At 39.9% G+C, this 20,490-nt stretch overlaps 1 protein-coding gene across 6 annotated transcripts in view; it reads right to left on the minus strand.

The window, feature by feature from the left end:
- PPFIBP2 (PPFIB scaffold protein 2) overlaps window positions 1-20,024 on the minus strand; it is a 96,336-nt gene extending 76,312 nt beyond the window's left edge. For 3 of the 6 annotated variants that reach the window (XM_077784388.1, XM_077784385.1, XM_077784389.1), the window contains exon 1: window positions 2,082-2,876. In XM_077784388.1, the coding sequence (XP_077640514.1) occupies window positions 2,082-2,256 (175 nt within the window). In that variant the 5' untranslated portion in view covers window positions 2,257-2,876. Of the gene's footprint in view, window positions 1-2,081; window positions 2,877-19,840 lie in introns of those variants that run through there. The other 3 variants (XM_021527572.2, XM_077784387.1, XM_077784386.1) reach the window with 3 other exon arrangements.
- Window positions 20,025-20,490: the final 466 nt, after the last annotated feature.

The following is a 20,490-nucleotide window of genomic DNA, read 5'->3' on the forward strand; positions in this document are numbered from 1 at the left end:
ATATGTTTCTTTATTAGTACAGGTAGCTGTGACTCTGAAATCATATGGAAAGCATTCAAATAACATTCACAACGCTTGACATAGGCCCTGTCTGGGAAATATTTTGTTTCTTTTCCCATTAGATATCTTTATATAAGCTCGTTTTCAACACTGCCAAGCGGATATCAGACTGAAAATGTAAGTAATGCCAAGTCACAAAGTCAGCTCTCCTGGAGAGATTGCCAATCTGCTCATGACCACTGTGGAAATAAACTCCACTTGCCACTGGAATTTATTTATGCCTGAGTCTTTTTAGTTTAGGGCTTGGTCACCAGCACAGAACATCTGTGACCAGCTGATTTCCAGGAAATAATTCTTCCAATATTTGCTTTGCTTCTCTGCATTACTGTTCTACACCACCAAGACAGCTTAGTGATGGGGATAAAAGTGATGTCATTTGAAAGCCTGAAAAAATTTAATTCTATTCCTTATTTATCAAGATTAAACTCTGAAATGGTATGACACAAACAAATAAGCTGAAAAATGAGCAGGGAAAATAATATTAAAATCAATCAACCAACCACAATAAAAGCTGTCTTCTGGCCTCAATTACTTTTCTGACACGAAACTTAGGAAAAAATTATTTTCTTAGGTTTTCAGATATTGCTATTTAATCAGTTATGCCACATATTAGGAGGCTATCTTTCTATACCATGAAAAAACACCCAACACTAAACATCTACCGTCATAGCCAGGACTCGCCTCACAACTGATAGCTCCTGGGGAAAACAATAAGTCTTTAATCTGAAAATCAATTTAAATAGAGTGACTCTTTTTTAATTTTCTTCCTTTTTTCTGCAGAATGGAACCATCAGTGCATCCATGATATCCCCAATGTGTGCAGAGCTGTGAATTGATCACCTCAGAAGAGAGACACCGAGTTCCATCTGTGTGCAGCTGACTTCTGAGCACAGCTTCCATGGCATCCCAAGGCTTGCAGTGGCTAAAAAGTGAATTACAGTTTGGGACTTGCTTTTCTTATTCTCTCCTTATAAATCCGAGGGAAGTTCAATTCTTCCCTATCTATGGTGTTTTGTTAGGTGTGAAAAAATAAAATCTCACTCAACTTCCATCAGCTTCAGTCTTGTCAGAAAAAGGTTTTGCATTCAGGACAAGGAGATAGATATATGTGTGATATTTCCTATTTGCCTAGAATTTTTTCCATCAGTGTGAAAAGTCATTTCATTTCTATTTATCCCATATTCATATTTACAGTTCTGTGTATCTCAGTAGTCTGTTAAAGCTTGCACATTTAGAAGAAAGTGAAGACTCATATGAGGATGTAAAAAACAAACCAAACCCTAGTGATTATTTAAACTACAAATCTTGGATAATGATCTAGCCTGATGGTGACATGTAAAGCCCCATATCAGTCTCTGGACAGAAAGCTTTCCTACAAGAGCAGGAAGAAGATCAAGGGCAGCACAACTGCAGCAACAAGAGGCTGATGCCATTGACTTCATCATCAGGGAAGAAGGCTCAGCTTGGGTGTCACTATTTAGATTTATAAATCTTTAGTGAATTCTTCCCCATTGTGCACAAGTGAGATCATGGCCCTACCCTGACACTCCTTTAAGGAGCCCCTGCTGCATGGTGTGTGAGCACAGCCCCCAGGGCATAAGAAAAGTGATGTACAATTTTATGTATACTCACATTTTTGCATATGTTTGGTGCAGGTATGCATTATCCAGCTACCTAAAAGTCTTGGTGAGAACTTTTTTAAAACCACATTAAAATACAAAACTAACATATGAAATATGGAATGTTACCACAAGGCCGAGGATGCATTTAAATTACCATAGAGCATTAAAACAAACTAAACCTCTCTTACTTCAATATTTACCTGTCTGAGCTGAAATTGTAGGGTTTCTTTTACTTCCCTTATTTTACTTTCAGCTTTCTCCACACAGCTATTGAATCAGAGTGTTAATAGTGAAATCTGCATGTCAGAGTACTTGATAAACTGAGAATAATTATTAAAAAGTAAACCAGACATAGTTAAATCTCAAGATAGTGTGGTATAAAATAATGCATTGCTGTACCTGCAATGATGTCATCCATTTGCTCCAAAGCTGCTTCCAGCATATGACTGGCATCAGAAGCCATCCTCTGGGATTTCTTCAGATCTTTACTCTCTCTACTGAAAAGACAGAATAAACCACTAAATATTGCACTAAATAGCCTGATGACAAAATATGTCACTGTCACATTATACATTAGGCTACACAAAAAAATCCATGCTACAGCTTAGTAATGCAGCCTAGTGATACAAAAATACAGCCTAGTAATAAGAAAACTAACAAAACTCTTCCTGTTTTCTAGATGACTTGGGAGTTCTGATTCATCTTTTTGAAGAGATTTTGCTAAAACAGTCAAATGCAAATAAGAAAATTCCAAAGAACTTCAAATACTGGAAGCCCAAGATTCTTCTGCTCCTCATCCTTAACAATGGTTTCCTAGATTCAAAATTCAGTGTATTTCAGCCTTTTCCTCTGTGGGGAAAAAAGAGGATTGACAGGTTCAGTGAGGGAATGAAGACATGGGGCAGAACATGTCTTGCCTATAAGCAGAAATCTGTAGGAAGTCTGCTTTTTGATTTTTGCCTTAAGAGTAAAGAAAATTCCAAAATAAGTTTTACTCCTCCTTTGTATATTCCCATTCGTTCTTTTCACCACCTTTTTCATGGCACCAAAAATCCCATCTTTTCTGCTCAAATAATCAAGATGCCCCAGGTAGGAATTCTCTGAAGTTACTGCTGCTACTTTAAAACAGGACTAAATACATTCATGTTACCATCTGACATTGGGGATGACGACAAAAAAAAAAAAAAAAAAAGAAAAATCTTGCTGAATGAGTTGGTGTTGCTGGACACTAAAGTCAAGCAGCAGCTGCTGCTGCCAACAGATGACATTTCAAAGTAGAGAAGAATTTATGCAGTCCATTTCAGTGCCAGTGAAAATCCCCTCTGGAATAAAGCCCCTTTTGCACATCGCTTCATCACTAAAGCACGAGAGCAGTGCCCACACAGAGAGGAAACAGGGATGGCTCCAACACACAGCTCACAGCAGCCACAGAGCCCACAAAGGCTCACAGTGTCTTGATTTCTTTTCCATGAAGGCTGCAATTCAGTGTCCTGCTTCAGGGCAAATCTGGGGAAAGAACCCCAAAATGTTCCTTTAGGAAAGCAGATTCAATCAGCCCCTCCCCTGAGCTGGTCCGGGAAAGATACCTCCTCGGAGAAAACTGAAAAAAAACTGGTTATTAAACCAGTATACCTAAACAATATTAAACAATAAAACTTCCTGCCACTCCAAGAGAGGGACAAGCACAGAAAACCCCCCAGGTTGCAGCTGGGCTCACTCAGTCTCTGCTCAGTCCCTCCGGCGCTGGAAATGCCACAGCCCAGTCTCGGCCCGCTGGGCCACCGGCGCTGCTGCTGCTGCTCTGCTGGTGTTCAGCCCAGAGCAGGTCCAGAGGAAGGGAAAAAACCACAGTCCAGGGAACTTCTCTGCCTCAGCTAGCTAAAACTCACTAGAAAAGCAAAGGAGAGCTCTGTCTCGCTGTCTCTCCATCCGCAGACAACACAGTCCAGGAGCAGAATGTGGAGGAGGGAGTGCAGTTCTTGAGAACAAACTCTGCGCTTCGTCCTCCCCTCCACTCCTGGAACAAATCTTAAGGTGTAGAATTTATTATTCAACATAAACAGGGCAGATGATTGGGGATAAAGGCATCATACAGCCAACCTAGGACATTCAGTCTTTCAGCATTCAGTCTTCTTGTACAGCAAGCTGGAAGAGCTGTGGTTTAAAACTGTTCCATTTTAGCAGCTACCACCTGTTGCTATTACCTGTCTGACAATGGACAGAGATATCCTGCAGAATAACTCAGGTTATGGGTAGGTGCAAAGGCAGTGGGCCTATAGTTCCAATGCCACTGAAGTGCCACTAATATGTGTTTGTCATAGGATTACTTGTGCTAAGAATTCAAGTAAGTTTGAATTGAAATAAATATTACAATGAAAATTTGTACCATCCGACCAAAATTAGTTTCTTCTCCTGTGGCATGGACTTTTCTCCATGGTTCTGGTGAAACACACACAAAGAAAGGTAATTTATTAAGAACCACTGTGTTATCAGCATCCTATGTTGATTCCAGTTAATGTAGATAAACCCCAGGGTCTAGAGGCAGATGCAGGAATGAGTCAGAAGCTGCAACATTCTCATTTGAACTCTGCCATTTATAGCCTGTCACAGTGGGCAAGCCACGATTTAGCTTCAGGTCACATTGATCTGAAGGGCAATGTGAGAATGCCTCATCCTTCCTGTCACCCAAGGCTCAGATTAATGTAAATGAATGAGTGGTTTTGGTCCCTCAGTTTTTTTTTTTGTTTGTTTTTTTTTTTTTTTTTTTTTTTTTGTCAAAATAATCTTTTAAGTACAAGCAACGCTAAATTTAACCAAAGTACGTGTCACCCAGATATTTCATTTAGCTGCACTGGAAATAATATAAACTGCTCAGAATATTCTGGAAAGTCATTAATTCAGCTGATATAAACTTAAAATTTCAGAGTGCTTTCTTTCACACAAGAAAGCACTATTTCCAGGCACTCCCCCTGATCCTGCTAGTTCCATTTGTTGGTTTTTGGGAGAATTACATCTTCTGTTGCCACATCACAGGCCACCAAAGCCCTCTCAGCTGCAGTGATCCTCCTTCCTTGCAGTACTTCCTCTCGTTCAAAGCAGCCATAGCATGGGGAATAATCACCTCAGTGACAAGAAATCCACCTACAGGTGACAAACAGGTGCCAGAGGGGCACCAAGACTCCCCCAGGGATGCATGGCCACCAGCTGTGCTGGGAAATCAGGGCAGCAGAAAAAGAGTGAAAAAAAAAAAAAAGCTAAATAAAGCACAGAGTTTCTAATTCTAGCTTGCATTCCATGCTTTTATTTATGATGAAACAGCACATGGCTGTTCAAACAGGAAATGCAGGATGACATTTCTGGTTAACATCTGATATTGCATTTCATCATTTGTAGTGACAAAGGCACAGAAGATGCTGACACACTGCATTACAAACTTGAAAATTGACTGATTGAAAAACCTCCTATCAAAGCCCTGGCAAAACCCAGAAAGTTTTGCTGAAAAACTCCACCAGAAGTAAATCTTCTCTCTCCTCCCTGCCTCCACAGTCAGCTTATTTTTCTCACCTGTACCCACAGTGTATCTGCTGCCTAACTGCACTAAGCCATAGCAAAATCTGCTGATCAAACAAGGATTTATTAATGAAAGCAATGTTCTCTGCTCCAGAGAGATAATGTAATATTACTTGCTTGACATCTTTTTCTAGACAGACCTGCTGCGTGTGCTCCAGGCAAGTCTCACTTTCCCAGCCACTCCCTCCTTACAGTTTGGCTGCTCTGAGCAGTATTATGAAAAGAGCTTTTTAGATCTCCTGGGCATTCAGCTACCCTTTCTGATCTAATTCTATAGAAATACCTTCAACTGTGGATTCTTTTGAAAATATTAATAAATAACAAGACACTTGTAACAGCCCCCTCGACCAGGATCCATCTATTTGCTGGTATTTTAATTAAAAATATTTTTTACAGTTTTCATTCCTGAATGACATCAACATATGCAGAACACAATGACTTACTTACTTATGTAAATACATACATATATTAAAAAAAAGTTTTTGCAGCTTTAGTAAAGATTAACCAAAAGCTACCTCTCACATTACAGTACAAACTTCAATATTAGTAAATTCTAACCTTCAGGATTTATTAGATTAATTCACAAGCCAGCAAAACACAAGAACCAGGCTACTCACCTTTTCAGGTCTCTAGGAGGAAAAGAATTTACTTTTTTGCTGGACCAGTAGAAATTCCTTGCTATTAATAGCCAATGCTTTACTGTTAAGCAGACATAAGTCTAAATTATTATCATCCCTTCTAAGCCACATGCTCATATTAATTTAGAGCCCAGCCCACAGAGATATTGCAACCCTGTTTGTTATAATTGCCTACGTAATGACATCTTCCAGGAAGTGCAGACAGAGCCAACTGGTCTGAATTCCCGAAATTTATTTTGCTAAGGTAATTTTGCACTGAATGTCCTAATCTGAGATTTGCATTTCAAATAAAATGAAAAATCTCTGGTAGAACTACTGTGCTCAGAGCCAATATCCCTTGCAAATTTCTTAACCTACATTCTCCATGTAAAACTACAACCTACTGCATCCAAAGGAACATAATATTTAACAGACATGTTCACTGAGAGCAAGATGCTCTTCAGGACTATGAAAAGCCTTAATTAAATTTGAATCTTTCATGGCTGGCTTGAACCAGCAGCTGCTCAGAGATAAGAAAATGAACAAGATTAATTTAGGCAACATAGATGTTTTCCCAAGGTTGCTCATAATAATGGGGCTACCAACTTTATCAATTACAAGGGGTGTGGTTTTTGACAGAAACTCCAGAAATCCAGATCTTGTCTTGTCTGTGGCCTACAAATTCCTCTCACATTTAGCTGACACATGTAGTAATTAACTACCACCACCTTTTTTTTTTTCCCTAGGATGAATAAACAGATGCTTGTAGACTCTTTAAATATTCAGATTTGAGTATTACATTGCTTTGTACTTAATGGCATAATGAAATATCAAGTGCCTTGGATAAGCTCAGAAGTCCTCCAAGTTTTACTTCAGCTGCAAGAGGACTCCTGCCCTGGAATGCAGAAATCTGCCCAACTTCCACTCTCTCTTTCCCACCTTTCTTTTCCCCCAGCCACACTCTGTGTAGCACCCAGCCAAGAGCACAGCCACTGATCCATCCCTCCAACTCATGGCTCCATCAGTTACAAAACTTATAAATTCATATTTGGATCCTGGCCTTTGAGAACCTGCTGGAACTCTCTAATTAAGATAATCCTTAGTCCTAACTAGCAGTCCAGGGAACAAATAATCTCTGATGGTCACTAGAATGACTGCCTAAGGGATGCTACTTGTGCAGGATCTCCCAGGGCTCTCCAGCCAGAAATCCTATTTATCTGACAGCTGAGAGAGCTGGGCTTGCTCAGCCTGGAGGAGAGAAGGCTTCAGGGAGAACTTCCAGCAGTTTTCCAGTGCCCAGAGGGGTTACAGGAGAGCTGGAGAGGGACATTTCACAAGGGCACCAGTGACAGAAAAAGGGGTAAGAGCCTTAAGCTGAAGGAAGGTAGGTTTGCATTCAATATCAGGAGGAAATTCTTTACTGTGAGGGTGACAGACCCTGGCACAGGGATGCCCAGAGAAGCTGTGGCTGCCCCTGGATCCCTGGCAGTGGGCTGGACTGGGCTCTGAGCAACCTGGGATAGTGGAAGGCCATCCCTGTCCATGGCAGGATGACTTTTGTAACCCTTTCCAACCCAAACCGTTCTGTGGTTCTAGCTTAAATTTCATTTATTTCTTAATACACACAGTACTTGCTCTATTTCCCCTTCATATGCTTCACTGGAATAGGCAGAAAGGTAAAAACCCTCTTCTTTCATTGATTACCCATTCTGTAATAAATAAAATCAAGGCCATTTCAGAGGGTTTTTAAGAATAGCTAGAACAGGAAAGAAAAAAACAAGTTTATTTCGAGCTGGAAAGTGTAAAGTGCCCACAGGAAGGCAGAATGGACAGCTCTAAAGAGAAATATCAATTAGCCAAAGTTAAACAAAGACCTGATAGCAAATTTTTTCAGGTAAGTGGCAGAACTGCTAAAGTCCTTATTCAACACCTTGCTGGCAGTCCTTGTATGAGGGGGTATCCTGAAATGTACCTTGGCACGCTAAAAGAATCATATTTGTGTGTTACTGATGAAAGTCAGAGCAACAAGCATTAAGCAATGATGCTTTTAAACATAATATGCTAAATAATTCAATTTAAAATACAAAGGGAACAGAACACAGCTAAACTTCCTGCACTATGAAGTGGCAAAGTCAAAGTCAAACAGCTCTTTTCAAAAGTAAACTCATTAATTTTGCTAATACCAGTCTGAATTTCAATTCTGGGGGGAGCAGAAGGTGAAAGAAAAAAGAAAGCCCCCTTTAAAAAATGCTAGAGCTGACTGATACTTGATGCTTTAAAACACAGATGACCTCACAGCAACTCCTCCACAGGCCTGGTGGATATAGAGTTACAGTTCCTACTGGTGCCATAACCAGATTTCCTGACTCATGTTTGCACAAAGTCTCATCCTTACATACAAAAGCTGACGCTGGCAGAATGGCATGTGCAAAGTGAGCTCTCTTCAGCTCCTCTCTGCAACACTTCAGCAGCTGCAGGAAGCCCTTCATTCCTCAGTGTTGCTTTAAACTTTGTCCATAAAAGCTTAAAAAAAGCCCTTCATCATTTAATTTCATGTTGTTATAAGATATATGAAGTTTTCTGGGTTATATATACAATATAAAGGAAAAACATTATATCTTCTGACTTTGCAAATCTTAAAACTGCATCATTACTGTATTAAGTCCGAAAAGTCTAAATATTTTAGTTCACTTCTCTGTCTTCTAACTAGTTAAAATTAAAGAAAAAAGCAACACAATTAATAAATAATTTGCATATAAACTTCAGCTGAACAAAACACTACCTGATAAAATACACGAGAGGAAAATCTCTGAGCCAAAATATGAACATTTCTGCTCTTAAAATAAACACATACAAAAGTCAGATCTGGTATTGCAGTTCACATCTGGTTCAGAGACTTTTACAACTAAGAAAGGTTAAATCCTCAAAATTTCAAGATTTAAAACAAAGTGTGGGGGTTTTTTTAAATTTTCCTTCCAATCTCACTGGCCTCAAGGTCACAGCTCTGAGTTTTCTTCCATGAAGGTCAACATTTCAACGAGATCTTTGGAGTTCCTTAAATCCAGGTCCTATGCCTGGGAAACTGCTCAGACCACACCTTCCCCCCACCCCCACATCATGTAAGTAAATTCATGCTCTGGTAAATCGAGAGGTGAGGAGTTGTAGTAAAAATAAACACAGAATTCATGCACCGATTAAAGTGCATGAATTAAGGAGAGTAAAGCAGATAACAAATCCTTGACAGAAATGGAGAGAGATTAGGAAGATATGCTAAGCAAAATTTTCAAAGCTAACCTCTGTCAGACTCCTAGAGCTTTAGACAAGCTAAACAGTGCTAACACAGGGGCAGAAGGTGTTCTTCAAATCCAATTTTCAAATCTTCTCTGTTTCTTCAGTTCCTGGATGCACAAAGAGGATCACTGTAAAAATCAGCTGCCTTTTCAGCAAAGAGCAAACACTCCTCAGGGAGCAGGCAGAGTTGGTGGAGCGCATGGAGCCCTTGGAGTGCAATGGGAATCATTCAAGGTGCAGGGTATTTCTGATTTTTAGAAAGATGCAAAAGAATTCATCTGCAAAAGAATCTCATGGTGACACAGGTGAAGGTGTGAATGTTTCTGTGCAGAGTAAAAGCCACAAATCTTTACAGAAACAACTCACTTTGGAGGTTCAGAAGAGTGGAGAGCACTAAATTCTCCTTAACATGGGCAGACTCTGGGACAGGTGAGGATGAGGGAAGGAATTGGCACCAGTGGATGCTGAGGTACTCCAGATGGGTTTTTCTGCAGCACAACCTCAGAAAAAAGGGCAGGGTTGATGTGAAAAATGCCAATCACTTGGTTTTTGAAATTTTAAAAGTTTAATAATAATAAAATGGTTATAAAAGTAATAATACAGTTAGAGTAATAAAGTTTAGAGTTAGGACAATTGCAAGACAATAAAAAGCAAAGAATTATGGATGTCTGGATGCTCTCGGACACTGAGTCATGAAAACCATGACTTGTGAACAAAGGAATCACCCTTAAACCAATACACTAGTTGCATATTCCTACATCCTTCATGGTTATGCATACATTCTATTCTAAACAAGAAACTCTGTCTGTTGTATGTCAACTGTTTACTTTAATCCCCTGGCATCATCGAGTCTGAGCAAGGCCTGAAGAAATTATTTTCTTCTGATAAGAAGCCATAAATTCCTCTCCTTTGGAAGGTTTAGATGTTCCTCGAAGCCAGTATCTCATTCCTAAAAAAACTTCCCCCACATACATAGTCTCTATTTTAACCTTATGTTATAACCTAAAACTACATTTAACACATTACGTAAGAGAATTAATACAGCATCACTTTCTAACATTACGCAAAGAGGCAATTCTTATCCACAAGATATCTAAGGTAAAAAACCTGCGGTCTGGGTTAAGCTGCACAGAAAAACAGTTCAACATAGACACAAAGAATAAAAATACCTCTTATGAATATTTATTATTACAAAACTATCTACTCTTGGGTTACCCTGATTATAAAGTTCTGTCCTGAATTTCCCTCAGCTTTACAAATGCGACACTAAGGCTCTTGTGAAGTCTGAACTCAGCTTTAGATCTAAAGGCTAAAAATGTATAGTAAAACATCAGCTTTTTGACTCTGCAAAATTCATTTTCATATGAGTATTTTTCCCCCTTTGAAACATTCTGTGCAGCAGTTTATAAATAACACTCACTAGGCTGGTTTAACACTACTAGGCTGGTTTAATATTACCCAACCTGCATCTGTGGATAGAAATATGCTGAATTCATACTAACAGGAACTGACAGTATCAAGCACTTCTGTATAAATTGAAGCTTCAGTAGCTATTTTGAGGAAAGTGTCTGTGGGAAACAAAGAAAAGAAAAACATACTTCTGCTAGAAACAGCAAATTCAACAAAATCGAATCCGCTTGGATTAAAAGCACTGAACTGGGAACAGAAAATGGATCACTATGAAAAGCACCACATCCCACATTACTCAGCATATCAACAAAAATATAAATTTTAACAGCTGTGCCAGTTTAATTTCTGTGCTTATAAACAAAACATTCCTATATAGATAGCTTTCTTCCCCAAGGATATTTTCAATAATCTTCACGGAACAATCTTCAAGCTTTTCCTCTTTCTCTGCCTCAAGAACAGGTACAACCGTTGTCCCCAGATAGGTTATTTCACCTGGTGGGCCAGAGACCAACCCACACACAGAGCAGAGTTGCACCAGTTGCTGAGGTGGCTTTGTTACTTTCTTCCTTATTTTGGGAACTCTGCCCAAAATCCCTGTGGCCTGTAAATTCTGCATTCTTTGTGCCCACTGTCAGTGGTACATCCTTCTCCTCAAGCTTTGTTAAGTTCTCCCTAAGTCTGAGATCACTCATCATATCAAGCCCTAAACTTGAGCAAGACAACTCTGAGGACAAGTAACTCATCATTCCAGCACCTGGACATCATAACCAAGAGGCAAAAAAACTCTTACAGCGAGAAAAAGCTTGGTTTAAAATGATATCTTTTGTTGGTTTTTCTCCTCCATTATCCAGAATGTGGGACATCTTACTCCCTGCAGAACTGGCCACCACTAAGAAAGTATCTGTATCAAACCCTGTGCCACAGCTGAATTTTAAATCCCAGCCTACTATCATAATTGCTTTCCATACTTAATGGAGTAACATGATTTTCTAATGTTGAATAAAAAGGACATTATATAGATAGGTAATGCTGCAAGACAGAAGAGCAGCTGGATGTCCAAGAACAATTAAGATTCACAGAGGTGAGAGAAGTGTATAATGTCCCCCAGCTGAAGAAACATTATTACAGGTGGCAAGAAGAATGCAAGCCCCTTTATTCTTTTTTTTCCAGTGAATCCTAGAGAAAAAGTGAATACCAAGATGCCTAGAGACAGATTAGGCATGCACTGAAAGCAGAAGCTGACTTTAGAAGGGGCATAGAGCAGCTCACAATGAATGTGTGACAAGGCTCCTCGGTGACCTGCTGATGGAGGAGCTGTGTTTGCTCACAGAAACACATATTTACCTAGGGAAGGCTCTTAAGGGATTCACCTCCCTAAAAACCCACTCAAATGCTCAGCTCTTGTGTTTCACACATCTGTGTGCACTGCTGCTGTTTTGGCTCTATCACCACAAGTAAAACAAGCAATACCACTATAATAAAAACAAACAAACAAACAAACAAAAAACCCCCAAACTGTATATCCAGTTTTGAGTACCTGGGGAAAAGATTTTATAGGCTTAGAAAGAGTTCTGAAGTGCTCACTGTGCTGCTGCCACAAAGTGGATACTCCTGTGGCACAGGTTACAAAAGAGATCTCAAAATTGTCCTGTAATATATTGCACCTTTTAGTAACAACTATAAGAGGTGTTCTCAAGTTCTTACCACCCATAGCGCCCATCATGCAGTGTCTGCCGACCATTTCAAGGTATTTATTCCAAGTTCTATACAAATGTAAAATGAATATGTTTCCATGTCAAATCATCTTATCAAGGGTAAACCAAATCAATGTAAATTTCTCCTTATTTGTTATATGTGATGAGAGGGACTAAGAAAGATAAGAAAAAGCAAAACCCCAGTTCCATGCATCAGGATGCCTTTTTGAATTTAAAAAAAAAAAAAAAAAAAAAAAAAAGTGTCATTTCCAGATAGAGACTGATTGCTCAGTAAATCTTTCAAGCCTCTACTTCTGAGTCTCTAAATTTTCCATATTCCAATTCAGTCATTTTGGCTCACAGATTTGCTAAGACACCTGATTCAGAAAGCTTTTGGAAACTTTGCAAATGAACAGAATGCAAGAGCTGAACCTAGGAACAAACCTATTCATAAACTCAGTGCTCTCCTGGGTTTTATAAACATATTTACAGCTGAAGTTCAGGATGCTGTCAGCATCATCCATCACTGAGGTGTATTTAAAGGATACCTTTTGTTCTCTAAATTCCCACTACTTTTAGGGCATGTTAAACCATTATAATGAACACACAGAGGATTTCTCTAGATTCCTTTCCAGATAAGTACTTAACAACTTGAACATGAACAATAACACAAAAGGATTTGCCAAAAAAATAAAACTCCAGCTAAAATTCTACTGTGTGCTAATTCCAGTCCCCAGAACTCTTTCATATGGTTGAAATAAATAGAAAAATTCCAAATGCTAGAGTATAACTGTAGCCAAGACAATATATTGTTATACATTTAGTCAAATTCTACTGCTTCTGAGATTGACACCTTTGTTCTGACAGAGCAGAAAAATGAAAAAGAATTCTTACATTACTTTAGAGGGCCTGAATGTCATCACAGCAAAGCCTGAAGTCCTAAAATGCACTGTCAAAATCAGGAATGACACCTGGGGGCATGCTGATTGCCAGACTTTTACACATCCTGTCTTGCTCCAGAGTATTTCATATTAGGGCTCACAGCAGATTTTTAGAGCTATTTGAAAGTCCTACTGCTCATATTTGGTCTGTGAATGCACCTATGGAGTTCCCTCAGTTAACAACTTAATCATGTATTTTAATGCTTGATAACAATGCCTTTATTTGACCTGTTTATTAATACAGCCACAAAATGAAATTATTTCAGGTTAATGACTTACACAGTCCTTTAATCCCTAACAGTTACCAGCTGATTTTCCTGCATGAAAAGTTTGTCAGAAGTTTCTTGCATTCAGGGCCACTTGCATCAAAGTAAAATAGAGAAAAAAGACTAAATGACCATCTGTTGGATAACATTATCTTCTGCTCCTATTTCAGGAGAGAAAAGGGAATCCGAATTCACTATCAGTTTCTTCAGGTTAATTAAATTTTCCAGAAAATGGATCAGTCTGCTTCCATATCAGTAACTGTGGCATCTTTGTATTCTACTAAATTAGCAAGGAAAATTTGATTTGCTATTATATAAGAGAGATATAGTCCCCTTTCAGTTGTTTTCAAACCTCCAAGTGGAAATATTCAAGACAGTTTCATAATTCCAAACATAATATAGATCCTGTCCATTCCTACTTGAAAAGAAGAATATGGTCATATTGGCAAATAGTGCAATAGAGTTCTGTCATGAAGAAATTTTTTCCCTCTATTTCTGTTTATTGATAAGGGGTAGTTTTTCTTTTTTTCTTTTAGACTGTGCTGTAAACATGTAACTGATCTGTTTATTCATTAGTTAAGAAAAGCAAATAAAATTCATTTACAGTGAAATGATATTTATGAACATTCTGCTTGGTATGGCACTTTTATCAGTCTCTGCTAATTACCCTCTTCTTCTAAGTACTCAAATCTGGGTTTCAAAAAGGAAGTGAGCAGCTGCTACTCCCATTTGCAATTAGTCCTGGATAATCAGAAGCTTTGATTAAATAAAAAACTACAAATGGCTGGTGAATCCCAGATAAATTTTTAGAGTATGAATTCCTTTCATAACAAACCATTTGCACTGAACACAAGCTCCTCTCCCCATGCTAAAAAAAGAAGTATAAAAAGGTTTCTAAAATCTGCCTTTTGCCAGTTAAATGAGAACCAGCTGTGCTTCACAATCTGCAGAGGAAGCTGAAGATACTACCAAGTTTCCTTCATTTTAACTAAATGAAGAAGGCAATCCAGGCAAAACAGATTTGGACCAAAATTCTTGAAATGGTTTTCTAATTTTGGCCTGATTTACAATTATTACAAAATGTTGCCCACACTGGGCATTGTATAGGTGAGTAACTATTGAGGATTATTCACTATTTTTCACAACAGAGCAGCGTCATGCTCTGCAAAGCAGGCCAGAACAGACTTCCTTCTTGCACAAAAACTTGTTAGAACAACTTTATTTTAGTGACAAAGGTTCTAATATGATTTTCTTTTTATACATACAAAGTCTGCCAGAGCAGACTGAAAAATGTACTTTACAGTTTCAGGTAACACTTCTACTTTGCATGCATTCACCTTTCTAAATTGAAGAACGTTTTAATTCAAGAAATAGTTAACTAATCATTTATAATGCCTGTGACTGAAATTTTCAGGTTTAATATAATCTGTACTAATATTAAAATACTTTCTACATTAATATAATATCATATCATACTTAAATTTTATTTACAGAAGAAAAAGAAGAAGAAGAAAAGAAAATATTGACTTCACTAATTTTGCTTTTACTTTTCTTCAGTTGTAATGAACACACTCTAAGGGAATAACACATTCTACTTTCATAAGTGGTTTGTGCTTGTTTCCTACCTATCCACATAAAACAGGTTATCTCTCCAAGGTGTTTGCTAGAGATTTTAATTTTTTTTGTCTGGAGTGAGACATCAGAATTCTTCTCTTTGAGAGCTGATTGGATTATGTTCATTAGTTTGTGATAATCCCAGAAACACACTCATAAATCTTACTGCAATGCCATTAGAATAAGATGTTCTAATTATGTTTTTTTAAAGCAGATGCTACCATCTGCACTGTAGAGGAATAAAAATATGATTCACTACATTCAAGAGACACATGGAAAATATCTTCCCCTCAACAAATAAGATTTCTGAAATAAACTTTGGGTTGAAAATAGCAGAAATTGGAAATAAAATTACTCTTTTTTTGTATGAGCAGTACATAGAGAAGAAAGGAGACAACCCTAGCTAAGTCACCTCTGAATGCAGAGACCAACCAGACTTGCTTTCAGAAGAGGATAAGATGAAACAGGAGTTCCCATACTCTAAGTGCTGGAAATTCAGATTAGAATGCAACAGCTTAGATTTATCTTCACCAATTACCTTAACTGGCACGCGATCTGTTGATCTTAAAGAGTATGAAGACCTAAGCAGCGTGAATAATTCTCTGTGAATATTCATACACTTTCTGTTGCTCTAATGAAAACAACCCCCACAGAGGCATCCTTTGGACCTGTCCTTTTCTTGACTTTGAGCGTCCAGTCTGATTTCAGCCCTCCAAACAGTGCAAGGTTTCCTTGAAGGAGAATCAGCTGATCTGTTTTCTCCAAATTCCTATCTGCTTCTGCTTCAGGAAATCACCATCAATTTGCCACCATTTCCTTGGGTGATATGCCAAAGGCTTCTCATACAATCACCAGGTCATACTTGCAACTGTTTGGAAGCCAGGTCCATTATTTACCATTCCTTGAATACTGTGTGGTCACATCAAGTTTCTTATCTTTACTCCTCTACACAGTGCTCTACTTTAACCTGTATTCAAGCCTCAACTTTTATCCTCAGTTACTTCAGATTTAACCTGGAAAATTTGACTAAACAGAGAAACACGGAATATATTTTATATATCACACACACAGAGTTGAGAAAACCACTAATGGTTCGTCATTTGTTTGTTGATGATCTGACAGAGAAATAAAACCCTGTTTTAGGCAGCTGAAGATGCCATATTTTCCTTTTTGATCTGTATGAAAATATACAGCTCTTTCCCCTCAGCAAATTTCAGTGACAGGTTTTTCAGCAATACTAGCGAACCACAAAGCAGTAATAAAATCTTGTTGTACCAGGTTATCAAATTAGAGTTTAAAATCCAGATTTTGTTTTAAACCCTCTAAACCACTCCATTGGAACTTGACAGGTGCACATTATAAACACAAATTGACCTAGACTGGCAGCAGTGCCACCAGGATTTACTTTTTATGTTTGCTTCAAAAATAAATTATCCTTGTAATTTACCTGCTTTGTTCTCTGCATCAATGAATTACCAGATAAGAGCAAAGTGCCACTGAGAAATGGTTTTATAGCAAATAAACACATGAAGATGGAAACAAAAAAGGTAACTGCAATGCTACAAGGTCAGAGAGACTTGAAATAAAAATGTCACACTAAAACATACAAGGCAGAGGCATCTACAAGAAAAAAAGCACCTTTATTTTGTTGCTTAATGTGCATTTATGTAAAAGAAGAACTAAAATGTTGCAAAGGTGGAAGAGAGAAGACGGGAAGAAATTCAGTTGCCACAGGTTATCAAAGACATCACCTCAGAGCTGGTCCTTAGCCAAAGTTAAAAACAGATTGAGCAAAGGTGGGACTCTCAGTTTCTTCAGATTCAAAGGAACAGGTGAGTTGATAGCACTGAACAGACAAAAGCAAACTGGGGAAAACTCAATTCACTGCTCAAACTTTCCGATTCTCAGGGTATCGACTGAAGCAAAAGTTATTTCATACATATCTACAGAACTCTGGTGACTGATCAAGTGTCCCTCCAGGGACAGCCACTGCTGCCAAACCCTCTTGAGTAGCTGAGGAGATTTCCAAGGTCATACCTAGAGAGCTTGAAGTGATCTCTGGGAATGGGGTGGCAAACAGGAATGAGTTTGCCACCCTAATTTACTGCCCTGTACAATGTCATCTTCTGCTGCATTGCTATTTCCACACCCGTGGGTATTTCTGGAAAACACAGAAAAGCCTTTCTTTGTTCAATGATTTTGCACCTACACTGAGTGATCATTATCATAAAACACATTTCCTTATTTATCATTCTCTGCTTTGATAAACTAAATCATCACATTATAGACTTCTAAAGCAAGGAGGAGGTTTCATCCTATTGCTGTAAATGTCTTTTCTGTGGAAGGGACCAGGAGGAAGGTAGAATTTTTGGCTAATAAACAGAGCCCTATTGAGGCCCTGCTTTACCTGTGTGAACAGTCCTTTGCTAACCTTACCAGGTCAAGGCTGCCTGAGCTCAAACAAATCCTTAGCTGCAGGGAAAACCAACTGAGTTTCTGCTCTGCCTCTGAGTAGCCTAATAAGAGTGAAAGCAGTGTCTGGGGATGAGTGCCTTGTAGGATTTTGTGGGAGTTTGTTTGTTTTGAGGAGAGACACCAGCAAGAGGCCAACAGGAAACAAGTGAGGTAAATGAGGGCTGGAAGCAGAACTGCACATGGAATAACAAAGATGTGGCTCAGTGTCTCGTTCTGTTTCATTTTCTCCTCTTTTGCACTCACAGGACATTGTCCCTCTGCCTCTCTTGCCTGATTGCTGACACAACCAGCTCACTGAGGAAGGTGATTATTTAGGTCTCCACTCTACTCTTGTCCATCTGTCCTCCCCCCATGCTCCATTCAAACTCTCTCTGCCACATGGAGTCACACATTGCTGCCTCAGAGTCTGCATGGTCTGTCTGGAGAAACCCTGGCTCAGTGCAACAAGCGTGACAGGAAAATGGGAGAATGGATTCAAGAACCCCAAAAACACTTCTGTGGTCTGTGCCTACATCATCAAAACTTTCTCCCTTTGCTACACACACACCCCCTGATCCCTTTTGCACACTGCTGGAACCACATGAAGAAAGATGAAGTGAGATCAGATACAGGAGGAGTGAGGGGAAGATAACCTTTATTATCTCATCTTTATCTATTCCTTCCCTACCACCTTCCTGTTTTCCCTACTTATCCACACGTGGATAGGGCTGCTGGTGTGCAATCAGGATGGCAGCAGCAGTGCTCTCTGATCCTTCTGCTTCCTGGGACAGGAGGTGAAAGCATCCAGGCAATCTGGAATCAGGGAACAATGCTCCCAGCCCAATTCCTACCACGTTCCAGCCACACACCAAACAGTTTCTGCCCCCTCCCTTTAATTTGGGCTTTCCATAGGGCAGAGTCCCAGATGGGTGACAGATAAGCTATATGTTTTTTTTTTAATTATTATATTTGATTACTACCTAGCTCAGGTAAATAAAGCATTTAAGTTTTCAAAAGTGATGCTAACATTAGTTCAGAAGAGTTACAGGCAAGTCATGTGTCTCTACAACAGAAAAAAACTTCAGCAGTCAGTGGTGAGACCAGTCTTGTGTTATCCCTCAGCGTAAGTCTTGCTACTGGGGACTTCAAATGATTTTATACATTATAAGTGATATTATTATTATTTTTAAATATGTTTTTTTCACATATTCTGGTACCAATTATACCTGTCCTGAAGACAAAGCTAAGGGTCTTTTGAGTTCTCCCTCTCTATAACTTACACTGGTTTTCCTTCGGGTTCAAGAGGCCTTTACAATTGTTCTCAACTGGAGTCATGATAGTGGATAGAAAACCCCATATCATTTAAAAAACAACAACCCATATTTGCTTGTTTTTCCCACTTTGACCTTTCACTTTCCTGGTATGCCGAGTTTTACTCCAAGTATTTCTCCATTAGAAAGATGGAGAGAAACTTAAAGATTCATTGGTTTTAAATTTCATACAGCAGATGCAAGCAAAAATCAGCAACACAGGCAAAGTCAAAAAATAAGCACGGAAAGCTGGAATTCTGCATTCTTTGCTGTCACACCTGTTCTTTCCACATTTCCATAACAAGTTTCAAAGTAGAATCTTTTATGCACTTGTTCATATATTACTTAAAAAAAACAAACAAACAAACAAAACAACATCAGAAAAGTATCCCTCAGTGATTGCCCTCCTTCCACAGCCTTAAAGCCAAAAATCTGAAATTGCAAGTGACTTTTTTGGCCGTAGAAATACAAAGTGTGGAACATGCAAATCTTCAAAAGCACACGTTGCACTACACCCACACACAGGCAGAGTGGCTGACCTGCCAAAATGATTCTCAGCATCTTCTTTGCCCCACGCAAAGCTGAGCAAAGGACGATGCACAAAGGAGGGTGGTTCCTTATCCTTCTTGCAAATGTTAGGAGGAGATATTTTTATTTTTATCCCAGCAGCACAGCGCTAGCCCATGGGACATTGACATCCCCTCACCTCCCGTATCTCTGCGCTGCTCCAACAGCCAGCGCATTTTTTCCTGAACACCCTTTAAACAACCTCTTCCTCACTACTATGAATACACCCCCCCCACACCGCTTTTTTTATAGTTAATTGCCAAAGCCTGGGAAAGGGGAGGAAGGGGGGATTCCCACCTTCGAGAGCTCGGCTGCAGCTGGATGTCATCACTGACAGCGCTTGCTGAACCCCCTGCTTTATTTCCCGGCTTGCCAGCCCAGCTCGAGTTTCGGAGCTGTGTCCGCCGCGAGGATAAATATTTACCTTTCGGGAGCCGCGTCCGTGTGAAAGCCGGCGGGATGGAGCGGGGCAGCAACAGGCGCTGCCAGCGCCGGGAGCGGCCCCGCTCGGACACCCCGGGCCCGCTCCTGCTCCTGATCCTCCTGATCCTGATCCTCTCCCTGATCGCGCCCGGTGGTGCCTCCGCAGCGCCGGGACAGCCGGGGTGCCCGGGGTACCCGGGGTGCCCGGGATGCCCGGGCGGCCGGAGCGCTCTCCGCCGCCTCCCGCACCGAGGGTTCGGGCGGCTGGTTCGCAGCCCGATCCCGCTCCGATCCCGCTCCGATCCCGCTCCCGGTGCCGTTCCCGCTGCTGTTCCCGGTGCCGTTCCCGGTGCCAGCCCCGCTCGGGGCCGCCCCCGAGTGACGGCGCCCGGCGCTCCGGCCCCCCCGCGCGGGCAGGTGCTCCAGGGAATTCCTGCGCTCCGGGAATTCTCTCTGCACAGCGTTTCAACCCCTCGTACTGCTGGAATCAAATCCGTGTCGTTTCCAAGGAGTGGTACCACGCGTGGTTTTTTTTTTTTTTTTTTTTTTTTTTTTTGTTTTTTTTTTTTTGTTTTTTGTGCTTTTTCCTACGCACTGAGGGTTTTCCCGGTTAACGCAGACATTATAGTATTGACTACCCCAAAGTTTTAC

The sequence above is a fragment of the Lonchura striata genome, chromosome 6, assembly GCF_046129695.1.
Source record: "Lonchura striata isolate bLonStr1 chromosome 6, bLonStr1.mat, whole genome shotgun sequence".
Lineage (NCBI taxonomy): Eukaryota > Metazoa > Chordata > Aves > Passeriformes > Estrildidae > Lonchura > Lonchura striata.